This window comes from Setaria viridis, chromosome 2 (assembly GCF_005286985.2).
Source record: "Setaria viridis chromosome 2, Setaria_viridis_v4.0, whole genome shotgun sequence".
NCBI classification, from domain to species: Eukaryota; Viridiplantae; Streptophyta; class Magnoliopsida; order Poales; family Poaceae; genus Setaria; species Setaria viridis.
Genome location: NC_048264.2, coordinates 28,024,236 through 28,038,568, shown reverse-complemented (window position 1 = coordinate 28,038,568; position 14,333 = coordinate 28,024,236). Strand labels below are relative to the sequence as shown.

Genomic DNA, 14,333 nt, shown 5'->3' with positions numbered 1-14,333 from the left:
CCTTCCAAATTATAAGTGATTCTAACTTTCTTGGAGAGTCAAAATATACAAGTGATTCCAACTTTCTTGGAGAGTCAAAATATATCGGTACTAATATTCATGATATAAATAAGTACTATTAGTTTATTTATTAAATATATTTTCATAATATATTTATTCGGTGCCCTAAATTTTTGAAATTCTCTCTACAAATTTAGTCAAAATTAACTTAAAAAACTAATTTTTTGGAATTCTCTCTACAAATTTAGTCAAAATTAACTTAAAAAAGTTAGAATAACTTATAATTCTTTTGAAATGACTTGTAATTTATGGAATGGAGGTGGTACACCCATACATCATCATGTCATCCCATCCCCGGCCAAATCGGGAAAAGAAAAAAGGTTTCCAATTCTACCTCTCTACCCCCCTCAGAATTTTTCCCGACGGAATCCTAACACGGAGCGAAGGCGCCGCCGCCGCCGCCGCCTCTACTGCTGCTGCTGCCCGGCGCCGGCGGAGCGGGGCCTCTTGGGGCCGCCCGCCGCGGCGCCGCCGGCGGTGGCCTTCTTGGCGGCGACGGCGCGGGCGAAGGAGCCCGACAGGTCGCCGTAGAGGTCGACGACGCGGGCGATGTTGGTGTTGAGCTCCCGGATGAGCGACACGTTGCGGGTCAACCCATCCGCGTCGCGGGTCTCCTGGTTCTGGCTGATCTCCTGGATCAGCACGCGGTTGTGCTCCAGGATCCCCTGCACCTCGCCGAAGCTCTTCTGCAGCACCTGCGGCAGCTTCGCGCCGCCGCCCGCGCTGCTCCCTGCTCCGACTCCGGCGCTGCCGGCGCCCGGCGCCGCGGCCACGAACGGCTCCCCGCTGCCGGCGCCGCCGTCCTCCTCCATCGATCCCCTCTCCCAGCTGTCCGCGATGCTGTTCCCGCTGCTACTCCCTGCGACGCAATCAGCAACCACGGAATCAATCAATCAATCGAGAGATTCGAAGATCCTCCAGACAAAAAAAAAGGAATACGAGAAACGCTCGAAGAGATCGCGCCGGCAGCCGCGATTCGGAGAAAAGATTCGGGGCCGGGCCGAGTAGGACGGTGGGGGAGCACGGAATGTACCTCGGAGGCGTCAAAGATCTGCCGCGGTGGTGGGCACTCGTCGTACGGGAGGATCAGGGCCAGAGGGCGATCTTTATAGGCGAAGCGGAGAGGTGGCCAGGTGGGAGAGGGAGAAGAGATTTTGGGGAAGACGGCACCGGCGAGGAATCGGGGGGCGCGTTTCCGACGGCGTGTCGACGAGATCCCTCTCGGCGTTTGGGTTCTTTTCCCGAAAAGCGCAGGATTTTTGGGGAAAGCGTCGGAATCGCTCACGCTTGACCGCCGGGGGCACCCTGGCTCGGCTCCGCGGATGATCTGGCGATACATGTGGATCCGGCCGTCCTCGGAGATTTTTCTTTGGCGTGGGGACCTCAGGCTCTTCACCATGCCGTGCACGCCCGGTTTTGGCTTGGCTCCCACTGCTGTTGGTGCTTCGAGTGCCCCGTGATCCAGCCATTCAGAGGCAATGGTGCATGAGAGCATCTCCAATGTCAAAACTCGAGGTGGGTGAATAGACAAGAGGAAAGATATGGTTGATGTTGTGAGATTTGGACATCTTAGACATATAATTTGGGCGCAAAAATCGGAGTACGATGGTGTAGATCTTGTACTTGAGAAATAAATTATTAGAAGATAAACAATCAAAATACGGTTATATCATGAAGCAAGCAATTAAAAGCATAGAGATCGGAACACGGCGACATAGAGATCGGAACACGGCGATATAGATCTGGTATTTGGGAAAAGCAGATCGCGAAATAAAACAATCAAAACATTGAGATCCGAATACCACAATGCGGATCTGGTATTTAGGGAACGAATCCGTGACATAAATGAAGGTTTGGTAATTATACGGGTAAATGGAAATCAATAATACCATGATTTATTCGAAGCCACCATGGCTGGGGTTGTGGCTCCTCCTCAGTTGCACCTGCTCTTTGCTCTCGGCGTTGGGTCTCTAACCCTGACCATAAAAACTTGGACCTGCGACGATGCTTGTTCACATGCCATCCTTTGAGTTGGGGCGCCATTTGCCGCTCCAAGGCAACAGTGCTGCAAGAAAACCCTAGTTGAACGAAAAGGGGATTGAGACCGAGTTAGGGGATGGAAGGAGAGGATACACTTTTATATCCCTAGGCCGTGTATAAGAACTCTGACTAAGGTGGGCCGATAGGCCTTAGCATATTACTTAGTGTTGGAATGTCGAGGAATATGGCCTACTGGTTTAGTCGGCCCAAGTTTTAAAAATGTTCTCTAATTTCGATATTGGCATTATATTATGCTTAGTACTAGTCTCATCACGTCAAATTTAATATAAGCTTTTCATGAGCCCGTATTTGGATCATAGGAAAATAATAATAAAATAACTGTGAATTGGTGGTTCTTTGCACTTTTCCAGGTCAAATGCCTTTACTAAAAGGTAGATAGATTAAACAAAGTTGAGCATATATGGTTACTTTTTAATCACAATTTATGTAATTTTATCTAGGATTATTGGCAACCCGACAATTGGTAAGTGCATGTTTGGAAACCAACTTCGGACATCATATTTTACCGCATCTAAGGTTATGCTAATTTAAGTTTTGTTTGGCTGTAGCCACAAGTAAACAATGTATGGCAAGTTTCTCTTTCTTCAAGCTTGATCCCATACGTCAATGATTTAGAGAAGTATGACAAGATTCTCCTAAACTATCTAAAATGTGGTAAATAACTTTAGACATATTTGACAAGAAATTGTGATAAATCCTGACAACCTTAGTTTACCGAAGAGATACTCCCTCCATTCCAAATTGTAGATCGTTTTAGCTTTTTTAAGTTTATGGATATTATTATGCATCTAGATATAGTGTAGTCTAGGTGCATAATAATATCTATGAATCTAGAAAAGTCAAAACGATCTACAATTTGGAACGAAAGGAGTAAGTCCTAGTTAGCTGCTAGCATATCAATCTCGTGATTACCAGCTATATGAATATAGAGTCAGAGGCTCAACATAGTGTAAATGCACACCAGAGGTTGCATTTCTTGGTCAAGGGAAACTTTATCAAGTATACAATTATAGCATGGAGGAAAAAAAATATTTTTACCAAGAAGCACAAAACTGCATGCTTTGTAGTTTTAGAGTAAAAAACATAAAAGATCTGTCTCTTCTTACCAAATGTTTAGACATCTAAACCTTACATTTAGATCAAACATGGCTTTAGTCTTATCTCTTTCCATCTTATTGGTCTGTTTGCGTGAAGGTAAATCCTCATCATGCTCTCCCTCACCGCTGTCACCTCCCATTGCCTTGTCGCTTTCTTCAACAAGGACATCCCATACTTCTCCATTTTTCTACAAATTTTTCTCAATTCTACACATTTCCATCCACCACCATCCAAATCACTTGGTAGAGCCACTGCCACTAAAGTCGCCACCCTCAACTACCCCTCACATTAACCACTAGGAGATGCCACTCATGTTGACCTTTACCATCCCTCTACCTTCATAAGGAACACCCATGCCGCCTCTTGAAATACAATCCTACCTCTTTTCTTCCTCAACCATGAGATTAGATTGTATTCCTGTAGTTTTTGTAAAAAAAATTAAAGCAAGCACTTCTCACTCTAAAACTATAAAAAGACTCTAATCCTACCATTCATAGGTGACATGCATGTTCGCTAGACCTAAGTCATTTGATGTTGAGGAAATTTGAAATCTAAATAATGCTTGCCATCCTGATGAAACATGGAGGACCATACTATTTTCCTATAAAAAAAGACACTGCTATAACTAACCTTTTCTTAACCTATGATGGATATGGAGTACGTAGCTTGTGGGACTGTTAACAATGCACAAGTGGCATGGAACATTTCTTCGATGCTCCACCGGCCGTGACACTGACACGGGTGAGACACCCGTCCGGCCGTCCCCGACTACCAAACACAGCCGGCCTTCTCCGACGCCGTTCCGTCATCCCGTTCCGTTGCGCCGTCCTGTCCAGCGGACAGATCCAAAGCAAGCTTCGAAAAAAAAAAGTTTCAAAAACCATTCCCACTCCCTCCCTCCACTACCCACCCCGCCCCAATCCCCTCGCCGCATTCCACCAGATCGAGCGCCGCCTGCCTAGGGTTTGCCCCCCGCCGGCAGCGAGCGATGCCGGCATCCTCCGTCTCCGGTGGCAGCGGCCCCGGCGGTGTCTCTCCGGACGCCATCATCGAGTGGCTGCAGGACGAGATGGGGTACCCGTCGGCCCCGCCGGCCCCGGAGCAGCTCCGCAAGATCTGCCGGGGCAACATGATCCCCGTCTGGTCCTTCCTCCTCCGCCGCGTCCGCTCCGAGCGCACCGTCGCCACCGCGCGCAGGAACATCCTCGTCCACGGCGTCGCGGCGCGGCGGGCGCGGGAGGGCGGGGCGATGGGGGCGGGGGCCGGCGACGCCGCGGCCAGGGAGGCTGAGGCGAGGGAGCGGGACCTCGCCGCCGAGGAGGCCGAGCGGCTGCGCGGGGTCGTGAGGAGGCAGCGCAAGGAGCTCCGCGCGCGCATCGCGGAGGTCGCCAGGGAGGAGGCCGAGCGCAAGCGCGTCCTCGGCGAGCGCTCAAATGCCAGGTACCTAAAATCATAGCGGAATTACTCGATTCGAGCGGGTGACTAGCTGCAGTTGGTCACATTGATGCTAGCTTTCAGTTTTGCAAGCTTGCTAAATCTTCTGATAGAAATTGCACAAAAGATGTATGGCCTCCTGACTGTTAACTATTTATTCCACTAATAGCAATGGTGCAGGCTGCTCAATATACTGGTATGGTTGCTTGAAAGCTGACAATTGCGTTTCTAGTTGTAGTTTTATAGGAATAGACTATGCTATGAACAAAGGAGTTTTCAGAGAGATGAAATCCAGAAGACTGGTGCATGCCAAAATTCCACTCTACATGATCTGCTCAGTTTACCACCAGCCTAGATGTCATTAGATGTTCTTTCATTAGGAAAAAGCACGCTACCATTATATTCCTATCAACTGTCTAAATCTGAAAATCAGCAGTTGGGCACATACCAACATCTGATGACAATCTCTTTGATATTTCTTTTATGTTTGTTGCAATAACAGGTGAAGACAGTCATGGTAGTAAGCCTGCTGTCAGGAATGCCTGAAAAGTAGTACCTATCTCTTAACATGTAAAAAAATGTTGACATTTCAATTCTGGCACACAGAGGCAGCTGGCATCAACTTTTGTGGTAGAGTTGTTTTATGATCAGCATTAACATGATGCATTTGAAAAATGATAGCGGTACTGACTTTTTGTTTCTCCATTCATGCTTAGCAGTTTCACTTATCTATTTATCATAAATTGGGCAAGTGGTGGTGATGCATAGTAGCAGATCTAGAGTAAATGACAAGTTTTTTTTTTGGTATAAAAAACAGGCACAAGCAAGTTATGCTCGAAGCATATGAACAGCAATGTGATGAAGCATGCAAAATATTTGCTGAATACCAGCGCCGACTGCATCAGTTCGTTAACCAAGCAAGGGATGTGCGAAGGTCAAGTATAGGTGTCTCTGGAGCTGCAGGTGCTGTTGAGGACATGCAATTGCAGAGCGATAGAGAGGATCTTTACTCATCAACTATCAAAAGCAATAGATTGCCAGAGGATCTTGTAGAAACTGCAGGTGAAAGGAGCATTCGAAAGGCATGTGAAACTCTAGCTGCAGATATGATTGAAACGATTCGGAGTTCATTCCCAGCATTTGAAGGGAGTGGCATTAATTCAAGTTGCCAATTAGATGCAGCAAAACTGGGTATTGACTTGGATGGAGAAATACCAACAGATGTTAAAGCTGTCGCATTGGATTCCCTAAAGAATCCGACCTTGCTTCTGCAGTCAATCATCACCTACACATCACGCATGAAAACACTTATACATAGAGAAACAGACAAGATTGACATACGTGCTGATGCAGAACTGCTTAGGTATTACATGCCTCATTTATCTTATTTTTTTTTACTGTATCTAAATAATAGACATGAAAAAAGAGTTACTGTGTAATTTACTTTTTGTGGACACACAGTGCTGATTCTGCAGTAGAATTCTTGATGCTATAGTTATGTGCTCATGAGTGAGATCATAGATTGTATTATATACATGAGTTGATAGAGTTTTAATTGGGAAATTATTTACTTTTAGCTTTTGAATATTTGTGTCATTTATTTTGGTGGGAAGTGGACTATGGTATTAATATTAACTTGAAACTTTAAACTGAAAATGTCACATATTGTCTGTTGCTTTTTGTTAGTCAATGTGTGTTCTTAACTGAGTTGCTACATATACATGAGCTGCTTATATTTTTCTGGGTTAGATGTTAACCAGATATTCATCTTTTTCCTAGGTATAAATATGAAAATGAGCAGGTTATTGATGCTGCTTCAACTGATGCGAGCTCACCCTTACCGTATCAGGTGTATGGCAATGGGAAGAATGGATCTCAGTTGTCAACTCGAGGAACGTATGACCAGCTACTAGAAAGACAGGTAGTTGTTTGTGAGGTGTTCTTGTTGTTCTGATTCTTATGAGGTGTTTTGATGCCCTATACAAAGCTTATTATTTACCCTCTACCTTTATAGTTCTCTTCTGATTCCACACTTGTTTTTATGGATGAAATAAGCACATTTACATTTCTGTATTATTTCATGTCATCTATTCTTCGAAACCAGAAGTTTCAAGTTGTCTCTTAGAACTAATAATATTATTTCAGCCTGCTTTATTTTAATTGATCTAGACATTCAACGTTCCTGGTACCGAATTCACTTTCTAAAAGTAAAATTATTGAAATGTTAGTAGCTGTTGCTTTATAAATACTCAATTCCTGTTAGGAGAAAACATAATCGAAACCTTATAGTATTATGGTGTTTGCCTACCTCTTGCACACACGAAAAAAAAAGAATTTCGTGATTTCATTTAGCTCTTCTTTGTCCACTTGGTGCACTAACATATTGCATTGTGCCTTTCATACAGAACCTCAATTAGCACATGATGCTAACGTTATCTTATTAATCACATTTTGCCTTTCAGAAAGAACATGTTCAGCAATTCTTAGCAACAGAAGATGCTTTGAACAAAGCTGCAGAAGCTAAAGCTCTAAGTCAGAAGCTATTGCAACGCCTGCATGGCACCATTGACATGGCAGGAAGTAAGAAGCTGCCTACTGGGAACAACTCACAGAATGTGACCAACAGTAGGCATTTAGAGGTACTCTTTTGGAAGTCGCATCCTACAGTGAAGTCAAATTTTGTGCTCCTTGATAAGTAAAATGGTACTTATAATGCCTATGTTTAGGTAGGAACAAGAGTAACATGTGCACACTTAGTCTGAGATGTACAACTTGTTGTTCCAGTTTCAGTGTCTAGCAGTTTGTGGTATCAGGTTACAGAAAAAAGAACCATTTACTTGTCTTGAGCAGTGTAACAATGCAATTTCATTTTAAACACCTTGCTTGTTATAGAACATAACAAATACAAAGCTAAATGCATGCACCAAAGCAATTCCATGTAAGGTGAGTAGGTGACTCATGGAGGTGGTGAAACTTCTGTTTGAATGTTTGTGCTTGCTGCTTCTAAGTTCCTTTATTATGCGGTCTTCTTTTTTCACTTTAGCATATGTAAACCAAAAAAAGAAACTTTTGAATAATTAATAGTCTTTTCCTGATAACATAATCCACCTCATTTTAGCTGGATGTTTGGGCCAAGGAAAGAGAAGTTGCGGGACTAAAGGCAAGCTTGAGTACACTTACATCCGAGGTACAACGTCTGTATAAGTTATGTGCTGAGTGGAAGGAAGCAGAAGATTCACTGAAGAAGAAGTGGAAGAAAATTGAAGAATTTGATGCTCGTCGGTCAGAGCTGGAGTGCATTTACAGTGCTCTTCAACGGGCCAATATGGTTAGTTGCAATCTTGTGGCTTTCTCTATCAATTCGAGGGTACAGGCTTGAACTTAGGAATGGAAGTCAAGCGCTGTTGCTTATTCTTCCCAGTACAGGTGGCACTGAATATGGTGTTGTAATGAGCTTCAACCTATTATTTGCTTATCCCTACTAAGAGTTGGGTATTTGATTTGTGATTATAGTGGTTTGCAGCTTATAAGTTGTAGGAACTATGCATAAATGTGTTAGTGGCGGTGGGGACTCATCGGGCTTGGTCTTAATGTCAGTATTTAATCATCAAATACAATTAGTTAATTGCTATGTTGACATCGAATCTTTCTGATATAGGATGCGTCAGCATTTTGGGAGCAACAACCATTATCAGCTAGAGGATATGTGTCAACTACGATCATCCCTGCATGCAATGCCGTGGTAGGCATGTCTACGAACTCAAGGGACCTCATAGAGCGAGAATTAGCTGCATTTGGCCAGAGCTTGGATAATAGCTTGTGCAGATTGCCAGCAACTCCTCAGGTTGGTAACTCTATATGTTTAAATTGATTGCTTTTGTTTTTCAAATAATATCTGTCTGCTATGTTCCTATATCAGTTCTCATTTATATCGGCTTTTACCTGAACGAACTGGATAAGCATGAGCCACTAGACATATGGTAGATACTAGATAGTTTGCAGTTCTCCATATATTCTCTTTGTTATGTCGCTGCCATCACTATCGAAACATGTTCAACATTCAGTAAAGATAAATGCTTCCATCTGTATCTCTGTACATCTCCATTATTATATTTGAGTCACCATTTTGCTGATGTTTCCATATTGTAGGCCCTTTTGGAGGCCGTGGGTTCTAGCGGTGTGACCGGATTAGAAGCACTTGCAGCTGCAGAAAAGCATGCAGCTTTGTTGACCGCAAGAGCTGGTGCCAGAGATCCGTCTGCTGTGCCATCTATATGCCGCATCTCTGCTGCTCTTCAGTATAATTCTGGTATGTTCAGTGCAACTGGTGTCGTTATATGTTTTTGGTTCAGAAATACATATGCTGGTCTTTTATGTCATAAATCAACTACAGCAACAACAACAACAAAGCCTTGTACTCCCTAGCAAGTTGGGGTAGACTAGAGTTGAACCTACATGAGCCACAACAAAATTGGTAAAATGCATACTCAAATGAAATCATATGTAACTGTTGTTGTATTATAAAGATGATGCGCACAAGAAATAAAAAAAATGTACCCATCTTTGTGTTGATATTGTTCACAGCAACTGAAGGAGAAGGTATTTTGATATTTTCTTGTACCTATGACTATCCCTGCGTGCAATATTTATTTTGGCACACGTGACTTGATCAACTTCTTACTGCATGTGTGACTTGATTCATTAACTGTGTACTCAAATGTTTCCTGTATCATGATTAATAGTTTCACCAGGTACAGAAGGCACAGATTCTGGCTTAGCTTCAGTATTAAATTCCCTGGAGTTCTGCCTGAAACCTTGTGGGTCTGAAGCTAGTATATTAGAAGATTTATCAAAAGCTATCAACTTGGTGCACACACGGAGAAATCTTGTTGAGAATGACCGTGTATTGCTGAACCGTGCACATCGTGCTCAACAAGAATATGAAAGGTACATTGTATTCTCCCTCTGTTTTTTTTAACAGTAGCTACGTATTCGTCCAGTCAGAAACTGATTTAATGCAAAGGAGATATCTTCTCTACTGCATTGTTTACTCTATTATTTCAGTCAGAATGTTTTATTCGATCTCAAATAAATATATTTTCCATCTCACTGCACATTTCAAAGAATACATACTGATATGCCATTTCTTTGGTTTAGAGTGGCCAACTATTGCCTTAAATTAGCTGGTGAACAAGAAAAGGTGGTGAGCGAAAGATGGCTGCCAGAACTGAGAAATGCAGTTCAAGAAGCTCGAAGGTGTTTCGAAGATTGCCAGCGTGTTAGGGGCCTGGTAAGTGAATAATAGCTTCCATTTGCATCTCTGCGGTTATGCATTTGTTTGTCCACCAGATCGTCAAGTCAACCTGTCTGTTACCTAGCGACTGATCCATATATTAGATCTGTTGCCGTCTTGCCATTACAAACCTGTCTGTCCTGTGAACCGTACTTGCCATACAGTGAACTCATGTGGCCATGCTTTTGCAACCTCCAGGTAGATGAGTGGTACGAGCAGCCGGCAGCGACAATCGTGGACTGGGTAACGATAGACGGGCAGAGCGTTGGCGCCTGGATCAACCTTGTGAAGCAACTGCACATGGAGATCTCAAGACGGACGCTTGCCATGTCGTCGGTAGGCGATGACTGAGGCAAGCAGCTGCGACTGCGAGCCATGCGACTCTTATTCTTCGGAGGCTCGGTTTGGTTTGACGCTGAGATATCTGATGTCAGCTCGACAGCTTTGTGCCATTGTAGTTTATGCGCTTCTTCTTTTTGGGTTTGGCTTGTAATTAGCTAATTACATGTGCTTTTTGTATGTCGTCATGTGTTCAGTTTGCCGCCCTGTGCATAATACGTGTTAGTTGCGAATGGTTTCAGTTAACACGCGCATCTCGATAGCAATAGGAAGAGGCATCTGAAAATCGTGTTCTCTGCTACCTGGATCGGTGCAAGGGTACCGCGGAATCTGGCGCTTCTTGTAGACATGGGCAATTCTTTCAAGGAAAAAGCAACAAACCTCTTCACATGCATCCACATTTACTCTCCTTTAGAAATGTACTCAATCCATTCGATATGTAAGATGTTACAGTTTTGTTCTAGGCTCGACTTCTCTGACTTGTAACTAAATTTATAAGCCAATGCCTACAACATCAAATTAATTTCATTAAATCTATCATAAAGCATGTCTTGGTAGTGTATTTATTTAGTATTGTAGAATATATTTTTTCCCTAGACTTGATCAAATTTTAAAAGTTTGATTTAGAATAAAGTTAAAACGTTTTATTTTTTTATGATGTTCTAAGTACAGTATAGCACATCACTATATCTTGCTCGATCTGCCGACATATGACCAGAATAGCTTTGAAGGATAAGGTTCGGTGCATAAATGGGTATGGACCTGACGCGGTATTTATTTACTCCCTCTGTCACGAGAATGCAACTCTCGCTTTTAAGTTGGACCAAATTTATAAAAAAAAACTAGTAACATTCACGTCTTCAAATAGAGTTAGTATGAAAATATATTATATGATTAATCTATTAACATTTATTTTGTAAAATAAATGTTAGTACTATTCCATATAAATTTGATCAAATTTAAAATTGGTTGACTTCTTAGTTATTTTTTTTTGGAGGGAGGGAGTATTTAACTAGTACAACAACAACTGTTGGAGCATACTGCCCTGAAGAAGATGATGGGGCGTCTGGTGAGGATGGCGAACTGGGTACAGGTGACGACGCCGGCACGGTCATGAGCGTCTGGGAGCCCAAGGACAAGCTACCGGCGGCCGCCGCCGAGTCAGCGGGGAGGAGGAAGAAGGAAGCGAAGCGAGACACCGGCAGGCTCTCCGTCGTGCTCCTGCACGGCTTCGCGGGCGACGGCATCTTCACCTGGACGCTTCAGGTTGCACATGCACCTAGCATTGATCAATTAATCCATCTCTCGTTATTGCTGCAATTTTCTTTACTACAAAACAAAATGCTGGCAGGTCGGTGCACTCGCCAAGCACTACGACGTGTACGTCCCGGACCTGCTCTTCTTCGGCGGCTCGACGTCGTCGACGCCGCAGGGCGGCGGCGGCCACCGCCGTTCCCCCGCGTTCCAGGCGGAGTGCGTGGAGCGGTGCGCGGTGGTCGGGTTCAGCTACGGCGGCTTCGTGGCGTTCCGGTTGGCGGAGGCTCACCCGGGCCAGGTCGCGTCGGTCGTCTGCACGGGCTCGCTCGCGGGCATGTCCCGCTCCACCGGCGAGGCCGCGGAGGGTCGGCGCCGCGTCGTTCGCCGAGTTCCTCCTCCCCGGCGACGCCGCGGGGCTCAGGTCGCTCTTGTCCACGGGCACCCACAGGAAATGGTGGTTCCCGGATTTTGTCCTCAAGGACTATCTCAAGCTGGCATGTCTCTCAAGATGATAAGAACTAAGCTGCCGATCTTGCCACGCACACATTGTGTTGCTTGCAAAAGTTGCGCAAGTTTTTATTTTCGTTCTTTTTTGAGAGCACAAGTCCTGCAGATGATGTTTAACCGAAGGAGAGGTCGGAGCTGCTGGAGGGCTTGGTGATCAGCGACGAGGACGCAGCTGCCGCTGCTCCTTGTTTTGGGCAGGTACGTATGCTACTCTCTGATCTACTGCATGATACCGTGATACGGTGCGTGCGTACGCATTGGATTCAGGATTGAAAATTTGACGAGTTAATTTGACTAAAAAATGTACACGGTTAAGGATTACGATACAAGGGTAGGTACTATAATCCAACTCTTGTCGATTATAATCCCAAAAAATAGGGCTTGATGAGGACATGACACACTTAGATATAACTATTCGGGTTAAAGGTAAGGTGAGCTCGTTCCTATGTATTCTTTTTATAATTAGTAACCATGGAGAGGACTGTGAAGTACTTGAAAAGAGGCATGGAGGTGGAGAGGACCCATGGACGTCCAATCCAAGCTGGAGGTCCAAACAACTCAAGTTCGAGCCCACCTCGGAATCCAGGAGGAGCATACAAAAAAAACGACGCCTGAATCGCATACGGAATCCGTTTTTGACGTTCTTTATATGGATGGAAAGATAATTTCATAGAGTTTCTAATGGCATCAGTCCTACATCAAAATTCTATCTGAGTCAACAGGAATTGTTGAAATGAGTGGACGTCCAGAATCTGTCAGGATGCTGTGTCACCGTCTTTTAGGCCGGTGGGCCATGTATCGTATTGGGATCCATTAGGGACATGTCCAGGGCATGGAGCTCACCCCTAAGTCCTTATATTCAGTAGCCTCCACCCACATTATGGGTTTTGCTTAGATTCAATCTGTCATTGACAGTCAGTCACCTTTCATCGGTTTGTGAGATCCCAACTTCGTGTGCTTAATCCAAAGTTTCTGCAATTGAGTTGCTTTCTTCCTTGCTCTTGCTTGTGTTTTTGATTCGCTTGCAGGAGGTACCCTTCGTGGCGAGGTCAACTGGACTGCGCACGGTTGATAACCAGAGGAGAAGTGGTGCTTCATTGCGGGGTTCGGATCTTGCAGATCAGAAGCCGGATTGAATGTGTTGCTACTCCACCAAATCGAGAGTTATCTCTACCTGACAGAAGATCGGGCACCTAGTTCCCATCACGGCCTAAGAGAGCTTTTTCTCTCGATCGAATCGACTGGATTGTTGTTCTTATATGGAATTTCTGTACTCCAAATATTCGGAATCTCATGACATACTTTTGCTCTGGGGAGAGAATGACAGCATCTTCACCATGGAGCTCGCGAGCAAGTTCAAAGAGTGAGTACTTGGCCATAGGCCCATAGGCCATAGCAAGTTTTCACACACTCACCTTACCTGTTGTCGGTCCCAAAAAACTTACCGTCACGCACGGAGCTAGCACTTACACGTGAGCTAGTCATTTACCGCGTCACGCCGCGTTGAGCTAACCATTCGGTGCATGAATGCAAATGGCATCCGCGAACGCAGGCAGCTGGTCCCGAAGGCGGAGCTGCGAAGCATCAGCAAGGCGGGCCACCTGGTGATGCTGGAGCGGCCCCGCGTCTTCAACCGCTGCCTCAGGGAGTTCCTGCTGCTGCTGCAGCAGCCACGTACGACGACGACGACGACTTCTTCCGAGGCGAGCCTCTAGCTGGCTGGCCTTCTGCTGTGCGTACCCAGTAGGCCAGCAGTTGCATTGCACAAAGGACTTGCTGTGCTGTGCTTTCGTCAGGGCGAAGCTAAGAGTTATTGAATAACGTACGTACGTGCATCTGTTTAATGGTCGGCTATAGATCTTCGGTTAAACGATGCTGTGGCTCACGTGTGCGGTTAGTATGGCTTCTATTATGTTGTCGCAATGAATGATAATAACTATCCAGTTTTTTCCTCTAGGCATCTCTTTTTTCTATTTTTGTTACAGTGATGAGCTATGTAAGTTCTTTGTTCTTGTCAGCCTTGGTGTCTTTCTCAACAGCTAGTCAGCTACAGGCCTTTAGCAAAGCCTACTTCCTCACGGTCACGGACGATCGTGATCTTGGTGCACGTTTGGTCCATGGACATCATGAAATGGACTTACACTCCTTAACGTGCTCCGGCTCTTTTTTAGCCTTTGTTCAGCTCGATATTCTCCGAGTCTTTTTGGACTGTGTTCAGCTCCGCTTTCAAGGACGTCGTGAACCGCGGACCTCCCCGCCTTGGTATTCTCCGGCTCTTTATTAT

The 14,333-nt window shown here is 44.7% G+C and overlaps 2 protein-coding genes and 1 pseudogene across 3 annotated transcripts; 2 read left to right on the top strand and 1 right to left on the bottom strand.

Moving 5' to 3' along the window:
- Window positions 1–254: 254 nt before the first annotated feature.
- Window positions 255–1,669, bottom strand: LOC117843019 (protein ELF4-LIKE 4). Its single transcript, XM_034723570.2, has 2 exons — window positions 1,094–1,669; window positions 255–919 (listed from the first exon to the last, which is right to left on the bottom strand). Exon 2 carries the CDS (start codon window positions 870–872, stop codon window positions 468–470), a length of 405 nt encoding a protein of 134 aa, XP_034579461.1. The 5' UTR covers window positions 873–919; window positions 1,094–1,669; the 3' UTR covers window positions 255–467.
- Window positions 1,670–4,076: 2,407 nt separating this feature from the next.
- LOC117845257 (AUGMIN subunit 5) lies at window positions 4,077–10,531 on the top strand. Of its 2 annotated transcripts, none has more exons than XM_034726228.2 (10): window positions 4,077–4,659; window positions 5,471–6,016; window positions 6,433–6,574; window positions 7,116–7,292; window positions 7,772–7,981; window positions 8,312–8,497; window positions 8,803–8,962; window positions 9,405–9,600; window positions 9,811–9,943; window positions 10,145–10,531. In XM_034726228.2, exons 1-10 carry the CDS (start codon window positions 4,208–4,210, stop codon window positions 10,295–10,297), a joined length of 2,355 nt encoding a protein of 784 aa, XP_034582119.1. In that variant the 5' UTR covers window positions 4,077–4,207; the 3' UTR covers window positions 10,298–10,531. The 2 variants fall into 2 exon arrangements, with proteins under 2 accessions (XP_034582119.1, XP_034582118.1); XM_034726227.2 differs by having other exon boundaries at window positions 4,079–4,659; window positions 9,396–9,600.
- A 464-nt stretch (window positions 10,532–10,995) lies between these two features.
- On the top strand, window positions 10,996–14,002 carry LOC117843027 (uncharacterized; annotated as a pseudogene).
- The last annotated feature ends 331 nt before the right edge of the window (window positions 14,003–14,333 follow it).

Coding starts and splice junctions, on each gene's coding strand:
- LOC117843019 (XM_034723570.2), bottom strand. CDS start 872: ATGGAGGAGGACGGCGGCGCCGGCAGCGGGGAGCCGTTCGTGGCCGCG.
- LOC117845257 (XM_034726227.2), top strand. CDS start 4,208: ATGCCGGCATCCTCCGTCTCCGGTGGCAGCGGCCCCGGCGGTGTCTCT. Junction 7,982..8,311: donor CTCTTCAACGGGCCAATATG/GTTAGTTGCAAT, acceptor TTTCTGATATAG/GATGCGTCAGCATTTTGGGA. Junction 8,498..8,802: donor GATTGCCAGCAACTCCTCAG/GTTGGTAACTCT, acceptor TCCATATTGTAG/GCCCTTTTGGAGGCCGTGGG.